Consider the following 12,859-nt stretch of genomic DNA (forward strand, 5'->3'; position numbering starts at 1 on the left):
TTAAATAAACCCAATAGGTTGGGTTTGCGCCCAACAATGATTAATTAAATCTTAGTTTGGGTTAAATACAAGGCAGCACCAGGCCAGGCCAGCCAGGTTGCCAAGAGCAGCGCCCAATTGGCGTGCATGTGCTTGAAAAACACATGTACGAAAAAAGTAAGAATGGATGTGCTCATCGGTGCAGAAGGACGCACACACCACCCAGAGAGGCGAGAGGGGACCAGGCTAGGGGGTAGGAGGCAGAGAAGGTACATGCCTGGCGCCCCCCAGCTTTGTGTCCTAGGCACGTGCCTACTCTGCCTACCCCTAGTTCTGGCACTGGTACAAGGTACTGCTTTATTATTACAGAGAAAAGGAAAATCATTTTAAAAAATTTGGATTATTTGAATAAAATGGAGTCTATGGGAGACGACCCATACGTAATTTGGAGGTTTCCTGATAACAGATCCCATACCTGTACTACATTGTATCTTGAAGAAGTCTATGTTAAAATACCTGATATAATAGTGACACGTGGTTTCCATTACATTCAGTGGGGCATAGCAAGGATGCTTTTAGGTGTTTCTCCAAAATATTTACTAGAGAAACTAGAGAAGGGGGTTATTTACTAAAATCCAGATTTATCTCATTATTTTAATAAAAAAAACTTGATCAAACTCCCATCCCTGATTTTGCTTTATTTATTAATAAAATTACTCGAATAAATTGGATAGGTAAAAAACTTGATAAAACCTAACTTACACCTGAACCATATGATTTTTTTCAGACTTTTCTCCTAAATGACAAAAAATACAAGTTTTTGCCCCAAAAAACGAGACCTGATAAATTCAAGATTTACTAACCCCTGAAAAGTCCAAAAAAAGGACAACTATTGCAGTGTGTTTAAAAATGCCACAATAAAAAGAGAACTTTATCTGATTGATTTTGTACCTGCAATTTCAAAGGCAGCATTGCAAACAATAATGTAAGCTGAACATTTAAATAAAGATGTGCATTTTATTATCATGATTACAGTGCAAAGGGAAATACATGAATGCAATCCGTTTCACAATTCTTAGTAATGGAACACTTTTATCAAATGTCAAAAGTTCATCTCTTTATTCTATTACAAATGTGCTAATCTATTACTATGTTACTTTTTTTTCTTGCTAAAAGGCAGTTCCTTCTTCTGCATCATAAATTGGTCTCTTCTTTAAGAGAAAAATATTTGGGAATTCTCTTCAGAAAGTTTTGATATGTTTTGCATAGTGAAAATGAGAGAGTAGTACAAATGCTATTAGTTCTTTAGAGCAGCATTGTTAGTGGGAATTACACCAACCTAAAACTACACAATTATTCTTAATTTGCTTGTTCAGTACACTGATATGTTTAAAAAACATTGGTGGCCACTGTATGCTGTTCTGAATTTAAGAGTTACAGTTCAGCTACAGCGCCTTTTCTAGGGCTGTGATTGACCATTGGTTGCTCCTATGTGGACTGGCAGCCTACAGGAGGCTCTGTTTGTCAGTACACCTGGTTTTTATGCAACTACAATTTGCCCCCAAGTCCAAAATTAAAAAATAAAGACCAATGGGAGCAAGATCCAAGGCCACACCCATTATATGCCCCCCCCAAATACCACATCTATTTGACAAAACTCGGTGGGTTATGGAAAGTTTGAAAACATTTCTGGGGTTTTTATGGTCAGGTTTTATTTGGTATTACCGTTTTGCTAATGCAGGTTATTTGCCCTTTAAGCTGCAAGTTACAGTTTCCCCAAGAGAGTTGCTTATCTTAAATATTTACAATTGCTTATCTTAAATTGTTACAGATGTATTGAAGTGTAGGTGCCGAGTATTCTGGGACATTTCAGCAACAATCCAGGACTGTGGGCTGAGCTGTCCAGTGAAAAATAGGACAGTAGAGAAGTATGGGCTAAGGATAACCTTTATTACAATTCCTTTGCTTCCAATAAAGATTTTTAAAGATAATGGCAAGCTAGTTAATGAAAATGGAATCTCAATGTCTTTACATAAATCAATGTTCTCTTGCACCAGAATCTGTTATGATCTGTTGAAAATTATACACTTCACTGTATTCAATCAATAGCATGATTATTGCATCACATTCATTGTGGCAGTTAAGCACATGATTGCAATCAGTTTCTAATATACTATAAATAATGGAATGCTGTTCAGAAGAGCTGAGTTTAGCTTTTGTTTTAACCCTTTCATATACCAGTGTATATTGTCAAACATTTAAACTTTTTCTGCTTGGCATTTACTTAGAGGTCCTATGAGAACTTCTGTACGTATGACCTACAAGAATGGACACTGGGGCATGATCGATCCACTCACTGTAAACTCTGCTTTTTGTGCTGTACTGGAGTATTTGTGCTTGCCTTAAAATAATCAAAGGATACACAGCTTGTCATACGTCAGTTCTTTGATATGTCATGTGCTGAGTTAAAAGGGAAATAGAAAACCGAACCAGGTTAGGGTGAGATGGGCTAAAAGGAGCCAAAAGGCAATTACATCCAAAGTGAAGCCTTCTAAAATCAGAAGGTATTTACTTGCCTCGTGCCATACACACAGCACATAATAGACCTAAGGTAGGAAGATCCAAATTATGGAAAGATTCATTATCCAGAAAACCACAGGACCCAAGCATTCTGGACAACAGGTCCTATACCTGTATATATAATTTTAATTGTAAATGTATTTAATTTTTACAGGATAAAAATATGCAACACTAAATCCTTCTACTTTTATATTCGAAGTTGAAGGATTTTACTTCGATGGTCGAATATCAAGGGTTAACCCTCAATATTCGACCATCGAAGTAAAATCCTTCAACTTCGAATATAGAAGTCGAAGGATTTACCGCATTTAGTTAGCTTTTTCTTCAATCAGAGATTACTAGGAAAGCTTATGTGGAAGGTACCATAGGCTAACATTGGTGCTCGGTAGGTTTTAGGTGGCGAAGTAGGTAGTCGAAGTTTTTTTAAAGAGACAGTACTTCGACTATCGAATAGTTGAATAGTTGAATGATTTTTTTTTGATTCGAAGTCGTAGTCGAAGGTCGAAGTAGCCAATTTGATGGTCGAAGTAGCCAATGCGATGGTTGAAATAGCCAAAAAAAAACTTCTAAATTCGGTTTTTTCATTCTTATCCTTCACTCGAGCTAAGTAAATGTGCCCCTTTGACTTACATCCTTTTTCAAGCTCATGTACACTTAAATGCAATATATATTTAGGGCTATTCCACACGGGGAGATAGCCTTGCGTTTGCGGTCGCGGCGACAAAGCGCCGCGCCAGTCGCCGCGACCGGCGCAGGCGACAGTTTTGTATGGGCGCCTATGTAAAAACGCCTGTGCTAACCACACGAGGCGATGCGCTTTTCAACAGTCGCCTGAAAATGCCTCGCCAGGCTTTTTCAGGCGCCTGTTGAAAAGCGCATCGCCTCGTGTGGTTAGCACAGGCGTTTTTACATAGGCGCCCATACAAAACTGTCGCCTGCGCCGGTCGCGGCGACTGGCGCGGCGCTTTGTCGCCGCGACCGCAAACGCAGGGCTATCTCCCTGTGTGGACTAGCCCTTAAAGGGAGACTGAGTGTTCATAAATCTTCACATGTTGGTAATTAGGGTATTTGTATGCAAAGCAGTAGTAGAAGAATACAACAAATAAATCCAATTAATGGCTTAACAAGAGTCAGTTTTTTGAAACATTTTTAACAGGGAAGCAGATCCAGCATTATCTTAGGGCTGCATTTGCAACTATGGTTCTCCACAGGCAGCAGCAATGGTGATTACAACATTCCTGCAGCTGTATATAATGCTTACATCAAGAGAGTTATTTACTAAATCTCGATTTTTTATGGTCAAGGATTTTTGGGGAAATAAACCTCAAATTTTTTGAGATTTATTATTTTATTATAGCTGCTGAAATTCCACATCCAAAAAACCTCCATCTCAAACCTGCCAAGGTCATGTAGAAGTCAATGCAGATGTCCCTTTTACAATTTGAAAATATCATGATCTGCTCTGGGTTTCGTCCAATAATATAAAAATGTGGGGTTTTCTGGCAATAACCTGAAAAAAATAGAGCGATTCGGGAGTGAAATATGAAACATTTGTAAGTTTTGAGTTTTTGGTCGATTTTATTGAATCTTTTCCTGCACTTAATTTTTCGAATATTTTATTGATTAATAAGTTAAAATTGTGGATGAGAGTTTGGTCGAGTTCGGTTTAAAAAAAAAAAAAAAAGATGAGATAAATTGAGTTTTAGTAAATAACCCCCCTTAATAATCTACAACATTGTATCCCTCCAAATAAAACCAATATCATTGAATGCTTAGATCTTTTTCTCTGTCAAAATCAATTAGTATGCTGTAAAAGGATACAGTACATGTTATGAATGACAGATTGTTTATTAGGTAGACCTTAGAAGCATTGCCTATATCTGCTCTATTACAGACCAGTTTGTTCAGTACTGAGCAGCAAATCTCATCTTAGAGAGACACCAATGACTGAATCTTATTATGCAAGGTATTAAGTAAGGACCTCAGTGATGGTCAGGGTGCACTAAACTGTAACAAGACACAGTTATTAACAGCTATTTGTTTTACAACAGCAAATACTTGCAACAATCAAATGACTCCTGCAATCCCAAAGTCAAGCATACAGTTTTAAAATGGAGACGATTAGAACAACAGTGAATTGTCACCAAAGAGACCTTCACAGCACAAAAAAGTCAAGTGTGCCATAGTAAATCATCCTGAATGGCCCAAAACCACAAAATCCCACCCAGGAATGTCAATATGACAAGAGCATGATGAATGGAATTGCTAACTAAGAAGATTGCTGATTTGAGTTTTGCAATAAGCACTTAGTTTGACAAAAGGTTATGGACAGATGAGCCAAAAGGTAAACCATTTGAGTTTAATTAGTATAAGGGGGGAAATAAACATCGCAACCTCTAATGCTTAGAACTAGAGATGTGTTTCATCTGCAATGCAAACAAGTCACTTACACGTTTGCAAAAATGCAAATGCATTCTTAATGTCAATATAGTACTTCATTTGTGTATTCAACAGTACTCTGAACAGATCTGGGGAAGCTAAAGATCAAGACATACTCTATACTTTGCCGCAAATAATTTAAAGGGCCCTAAATGACTCACAGTGAAGGAAGTGAGCAAGCATCTGCATGAATGTACATTTTACACAAATAAATCAGAATATCTTAATTAAGCTGGGCTTTAGTGGCAATGTCATGGTCGTGGGGTTTGTTGCTGCCTCGGGACCTAAACAACTTACCATCACTGAAGAAAGCAGGCATTCTGCTTTATATAAAAGAATTCTACAGGAGAATACCAGGCCATCTGTCCATCAGCTGAAGCTGAAGTGCAATTTGGTCATGTGGCAAGACAATGATTCCAAATACACAAGAAAGTCTACAAGAAAATGGATGAAGAATAGAAAAATCAATGTTTTGAAATGACCAAGTCAAACCCCCAGACCTAAAACACCAAGAATGGGGAGACCTATACTAAGCAATGTTATGATGGCACCTGGAATGAGATGTTCTTGCTGGGACACACTCAAAATTACCTTAGCTTTATTGTTTACAAACTTCCTTCACATAGATGTGTGAGTCGAATTACAAGAACCATTGGCTTTCAGTTACTTAAGCTAAATTGATTCAATTGATTGCTATTGCTTAAACAGGGATGCTGGAGGTTGCTTTTGATATTTGTACACTCAGACTCCCTTTATACAACTAGGTAATTCCTCCAATTCAGTAACATTCTTGTACGACAAACCAAAATTGATGTCACAAATATTCTTAACACATGCCTAGTACCCCATTGTAACCAATATGATGTTGTGTTCCACCAACTGATCATTAATATATGTGCTGATTGGTTGCTATGGGTAACTAGAATTGGAGCAAACTTCACACCTGTTAATACATTACCCCTATAGTTTCCAAATAGATATCTATTGTTTCTAGGCAGCAAAGACAAACACAATCACACACACACACAAACACACTCTCATTATAAAGTCTGTGCTTCCTTGTCATAACACAACAAATGTTTACAAGTCTTATGTTAGCCTTTAAAGGGTACCTAAAATAATTCTCCATGTTTACAATGACTGACCAATGTCAGTCCCCAGATAATTCAGAGAACATTCTAAAAAAGACACTGTCGGTGTTGTGTTGTACCATTCTTCTTTCAACTAATCCACATGCACATAACCCACCAAAGTATATATGGGGCTAATTCACTAAAGCGCGAAGTGCCTAACACTAGCGCAAATTCGCCAGCGTGACGTCATTTTGTAACTTCTGTGATTTACTAACGGCCGCTGGCATAAATTTGCTAGCGAAGTGGACCTACTCTAGCACTACTTCGCACCCTTACGCCAGGCGAAGTTGTGCTATGGTGTAACGTTACCTCTTGTGCCATAGTGCAACTTCGTCTGGCGTAAGGGTGCGAAGTAGCACTAGAGTAGGTCCACTTCGCAAGCGAATTTACGCCAGCGCCCATTAGTAAATCACAGAAGTTACGAAATGACGTCACGCTGGCGAATTTTTGCTAGCGTTAGGCACTTTGCTCTTTAGTGAATTTGCCCCATAATGTTTTCATAATGTCAAAAACAAAATAATCTTACTTTTCTGATATATTATATATATATATGCTACACTCCCTTATAAGCTTGTCATGGTCAAATCAGATAATTAAAATGTGTGCCCAGTATTGTGACCATTCTTAAAAATGTGACTATAAAACATAGATTTAAAGGGATACTGTCATGGGGGAAAAATTTTTTTTTCAAGATGAATCAGTTAATAGTGCTGCTCCAGCAGAATTCTGTACTGAAATCCATGTCTCAAAAGAGCCGATATCCAAAAAAAACCCTCATCAAGTCCATTTTAAAAAAAATGTTTCTTGCTTTCTTTCTTGCTTTGGTGATCCAAATTGAGGAACAGAATCGTATCCAGAAACCCCAGGTCCCAAGCATTCCAGATAATGCAGTATACAGTTAGATATAAGATTAAACTGCCTTTATTTATAACTATGCACCTAAAATATTATAAACATGCAGTAACCAAATCAATATGCTAACATTTACATCATTCCTGTATCACCAGAAGAATTGTATGTATGTTATGTATGAATGTATTATGAGCACAAACATTTTTTAAAATCACCATTACTACTACATTTTATTTATTGTAATTGTACATCTCCTTTGAGAAATGTCTGATGAATATGAAGAATATAGATCTGTGCTAAACATGATTTATTATACTGAATATTGTGGTGCACTGTGTGTGGCAAAGTTTCTTGTGATTTGCTTGTTTACTTTGAGGCCTGTAATCAGAAAAAAATCCCAGAAACAAATAAAGACCTGAACACATAAAAAAGAATAACTTATGTGCAGATTTATCAAAGTTCAAATTTTGAATTCATGTGAATTTTCTTTACTTCTAATAAATTTGAATATACTCACAACTCGTATGGGAGGTTATTGCAGAAAAATTTGAATGTCTAATATTCGATTGAATAGTCCAGACCTAAAAATTCTTTCCAATTTTTCTTTTTAATGAAATTTTTTTTCAGATACATCTTAAAAAATAGCATATTTGTTAAAGTAATACAGTAATGATGGCAATTTGGCATCTTAGAAAAGGAGCCTATAACATTCTTCTTATTAATATACAAATTGCGATACAATCATGTTAGGTCTTTTGTGTTGAACCGGTATAAATCTGAGCAATAGAAGCTGGTTTTGCTCCTTCTGTAGTGGTTGTTATCTTGTGTCATCTGTGTACTGAGCATAAATTAAGAAAAGGAAGATAGGAAGAAGAAACAAGGGGGGGGGGAGAAGAAGGGAGGGATGAGGGTATAGGTGATTCCCATCACAGCTTTCAGGGTCTGTCACTTTGTTATAATGGTACATAACTTTTCTATATCTCAGATGATGAGACGGGGGGGGGATCCAGCCCCGGAGCAGGTTATTTACTTGAAAAATCTAATCCAATTCTAATCTAATTTGAAACACAAAACAAGTTTCCCTCTGAAAAAACAACTTGAATGTCAGGAAGGCAATTAACATATTCAAATGGCTCAATGGACCTGTGCCATTGACTTGTAAATTAACTCAGCAGGTTTAGGTAGTGAATAGTGATGGGCTTCGCTTTGCCAAAAAAATGTCAAAACTGTGAAAAAATTTGCGAAACTGTGAAAAATTTGTGAAGTCAATAGACGTCAAAATTATTTTGACGCAAGACAACTAATACACGAGCAACAATTTTTACATGTGCAACTTTTTTGTCCAAATACATTAGTCAATGGGTGCCAAAATTATTTTGACGTGCGAAAAATTTTACACAAACAACTTTTTTTATCACAGCTCATTTTTTCGTTGTCGAATTTTTGCAGCAGTTTTGTGAAACAATTCACAGGTGGGGAAATTCAGAAATTCGCCCCATCACTAGTAGAGAATATTTGAATTAGACCTGTTTCCATGGTCGAGGTGTGATACATCTCACATTCGAATTTACATTAAAATTTGAATGTGTGAATTTTTAAACTTGAAAATTCGGCTTGACCATTGACCCTTGATAAATCTGCCTCTTAGAGTACCCCAACTGATGGGTTGAATAGTAACTTGCAAAAAGCTCAGTTGCATCTAAGTAGTAGGTAGATTTTACTGTCGTATTGCAGTTAAAACACTTGAGTTACTGTACTTCACAAATGTTTGACTGTGAGTGTTCATGCCACTGAAATGACAGACATTTATAAATGCAAGTGCAAAGTGTTAGGAGTAAAAACTTGTGCAAATAGCCATTCTTGTTTACACACAATATAATGTTTACCTAGAATTCCAATGTAGTTTACACAGTAACTTGTTTGCTATATAGATTGCTATACAGTTACTGCAGCACTTTTTTTATTATTCACTGTAGTTAAAAATTCCATAATTTCCAGCACATAATCCATCAAAGTGTGCTGAACCAGTGCATTGACATGAGTTGCAGAGATAGTAGACCTAAGTACCTTTGTGAATCATACTTCAGTTATTGCAATGTTGCCCATGATTTTGCACTGAGCTTGCATTCTTCAATGAGCATTCAAGTCTGCTTAACAAATCTACTTACCTTGAGTAGAGGCACACAATGCTATTTGGGGGAGATTAGTCACCCAGCGACAAATCGCATCTTCTTCGGGCGACTAATCTCTCCATAATGCCTTCCCGCATTGCAGGGAGATTAGTCGGAAACTGAAGCACTCCGAATGCCATCCCGCCGGAGATTTAGATTCTAGCCAGCGGGAAGGCATTGCGGGGAGGCATTGAATAAGAGGCGATTTGTTGACTAATCTCCCCCAAATAGCATTGTGTGCCTCTACCCTTAGGACTATACTGTCTCTACATTCTTATAGTATGAAAATAAATCCAGCAAGGCTTGATAAAGGGCTGGAATAGCCCAAAACGTTTTGCTGGTGGTACGAATAAACAATTGAATCACATATCAGAGTGCTGCTGGATTTATTTGTCTATTTTTTTATTTTATATACTGTGGACATATTCCTTGGCAGAGAGGAACACAGCTGTGCACCCGACCCTTCAAAAGGCGATTTAGTGTAAGTGTGGCACCACTATTGACTTGAGTCTCTACATTCTTATGTTACTTACTAATTTGCGTTCTATAGAACTGGATCGATATGAGCTGGATACCAAAAACTGAATAAATAATAGTTTTTATGCAGATATGTGGTATTGTGTTACATAAAACATAAATATGCAGTGAAAGTAGTTCTATATGTGTCTGTACTATGAGTATCTATACACATAGTAAACACATACCCCCCATATGTAATAAAAGGCACTAAGTTTGCCTAGGAGCAGTAACTAGTGATGGGCGAATTTATTCGCCAGGCGCGAACTCACGGTGAATTTGCACGATTCGCCGCCAGTGAATACATTCGCGAAACGCCCGTGAAAATTTGTGGCAAAAATTCGCCGGCGTCAAAAAAAATTTCCGAAAAAACGGACGCTGGCGTCAAAAATGGGTGCCGGCGTCAAAAACGAGACGCCGGCACGGTTTCGCAAATTTTTCACCGTTTCGCCCATCACTAGCAGTAACCCATAGCACCAATGAGATGTTTGCTTTTAAACAGGGGATCAGTAAACGCTACCCACTGATTGGTTGCTATTGGTTACTGCTCCTGAACAAACGTAATGCTTTTTATTACATAACCCCATAGTATATAAATCCTTCTATTTCTATATCAAATTTTTTTTCTTCACTCAGTATACTTTGAGAAATGCAACTATCCCCATCATTATTTAAATGACAAATAAAAACGATTAAGTCTTATAAGGGAACAGATTTTGAACGGGTCACTTACCCTCCCAGCGCTCATCACAGACAGTAAATAGGATTGTTTTGTTGGCTAGTTCTGGAAACACACTGCTGCACTCCATAACAATAGCCTGAGGAATCATTATAACACAGGATACAATCCAAATAATAACGATGCTCTGTTGCGCTCTTTTGGCAGTACTTTTAAACATTAATGGATGACAAATTGCATACCATCTATCCAGGGCGATGCAACTGAGGGTTAGCACAGAAACCGACACAGACACAGTCTAAAGAGTAGATTAAAACAGAAGTTAGAAACCTCTCAAAATATCTATTTTTTGCAACCTACAGTATTAGGTTCATCTATACAAAGGAAATATTGAAAGCATAATTATTCTATGTGAGTGAGTGTCTATTTTCACTCATACTTCAGCACCATGTCACATACTTTATTAATAATAATAATAGAGTTCAGTAGTTATATTTAATGTAAAATAATCTTTAGAATCATTGTTTTCCTTTGTGCTACTTTATCATGTTCAAAAAACAGATAGAAGGTGGATTGTGAAACCAATATATAAAAAGTACAATTTATTGCTTATATCATTTCTAAACACTGGCCGGCCAGGAAGCACAATGAATAATTTAAGAATAAATATACATAAAATCAATAATAATAATATAGTGGCTATAAACTGACTGTGTTCCTTATTTGATGTAATATGCCTTTAATGTTGAATATGTCTATGTTCCCTTTAAGATTAGGGTATTTAAAGTGAGAAACAGCATCCGGTCTTTAGCTGCTTGAGAAAGCCCTAGTGTGGCGAAATGCGTACCCAGATGGGATCACTCCTTGGTCTGGACTTTTATTCCTGTATGCTTTTTATTCAAACAACGAAAAAATCGTGAAAATTTGTCATCTGCTAGCTTTCCGTGATCCGCTAGTTCGTGAAATCATGAAATCGGTGAAGCAGCGGGAGATCGTGAAAAGAGATCGTAGTTTGCGTTCCGCTGTGGAGCGCACGCGCTTAAAAAGACGGTGCACCATCTTGGATCCTCGTGAGAAGGACATCTACAGAGAAGCGAATTTGTGAAACAGGCTTGAGGCTGCTCAGAGTTCAAACCAGGCTGTGCCCTTGAGAAATTCTGGAACTTTAAATCTGGTGAGATCATTCCAACTTCTTTTTGGGGGTCTTCTACAGTTGGCAAGGAGGAGGGAGTGGGGGACGCCCCAATACATCCCTTTGAAAAAATCTGCTCTCTATATTTAGCCACTCATCGATATGCCTGTTAAATTTACTCAGTAAAGCACTCTGCATATCTCATTGCTTCACAATATTGGGAAATTCTTGGCCATAATCCCAACTGAAATAACTTTTCTGTCTTGCTGAACTACAACTCACAACCTTTTTCTTATCCTTTAAATTACAAGCATACACCAAAACCAAGGAACAGTTATTAGAATTTTCTTTACAGGAAAAGTGATTACCCACCTGAATTGAATAAATTATCGGTTTTATGTATATTTATTCTTAAATTATTCCTGGCCAGCCAGTGTTTTAGAAATTATATAAGCAATAAATTGTACTTTTTATATATTGGTTTCACAATCCACCTTCTATCTGTGTTTTGTATATTGAATTTTATCCCCAATAGGATCTTGGGGATTGAAGGTGTGCAGTCTTGACCAGTATAATACCTTTCCCCTTTCTGTCACAAGACTCTTATTTGTTACTACTTTATCATATTATTGTTTGTTTTATAGATAATGTTTCCATGTATGCAAACAGCAATGTCATTAATTAGACATTAATTTTAATGAAGATGAATAAGCTAGGCTTGATTTTGGTTGTGGGGCAAGTGACACTGTTTTGGACATGAACTTAAATCCAGTTATGTCAATAAACTAAGAATGATAAGAAAATAAAGTAAATTTGCATTTTTGGTTAGCTTGCCCTGAAGCAGTGTTTCTAGCGCCTCCCCCATTCAGCAATGTAGTTCTGGGGCGTATACTGGGTACAGTATGCACCCCTTACAAAACAACAAAAATAGCAAAGATGGTATAACATAGACAACCTCGATTTTTGTCAATAACTGTCTCTGGAAGCTGCACAGAATTATTTAAAAACCATATTTAAAATCTGCAGCATTGAGTGAACCTCTTTGTTGTATAGCACTTAAATCCCATTGCACACACATTGCGAAGAAGTGCTATAAATTAAAGAGCATTGGTATAAGACCACATTTCTGAGTCAGGAGTTACCTGCTAACTAATGTTCATATTAAGAAGAAAAGTCCATGTTTGTTTAATTTTATGCATTCTGACCCTGAAACATTAAACAGACATAGTCCCCTTTATGTCTAGTCCAATTTCTGGATTAATAGCATTTCCATGCCCATTTTGTGGAATACATCTGTAATGTTTGGGACCTGGAGTTTTTCAGATAAGGGGTCATTTGGTTATTTGGGGCACCTTTCCATAAGCTACTAAAAACATTA

General features: G+C 37.1%; 1 protein-coding gene across 1 annotated transcript in view; it reads right to left on the reverse strand.

Moving 5' to 3' along the window:
* Window positions 1-12,859, reverse strand: part of hcrtr2.L (hypocretin (orexin) receptor 2 L homeolog) — a 49,821-nt gene that overhangs the window by 15,804 nt on the left and 21,158 nt on the right. The window contains exon 3 of the mRNA XM_018263468.2: window positions 10,404-10,647. Within this exon, the coding sequence (XP_018118957.1) occupies window positions 10,404-10,647 (244 nt within the window). The remainder of the gene's footprint in view (window positions 1-10,403; window positions 10,648-12,859) is intronic.

The sequence above is a fragment of the Xenopus laevis genome, chromosome 5L (assembly GCF_017654675.1).
Source record: "Xenopus laevis strain J_2021 chromosome 5L, Xenopus_laevis_v10.1, whole genome shotgun sequence".
Taxonomy (NCBI): Eukaryota; Metazoa; Chordata; class Amphibia; order Anura; family Pipidae; genus Xenopus; species Xenopus laevis.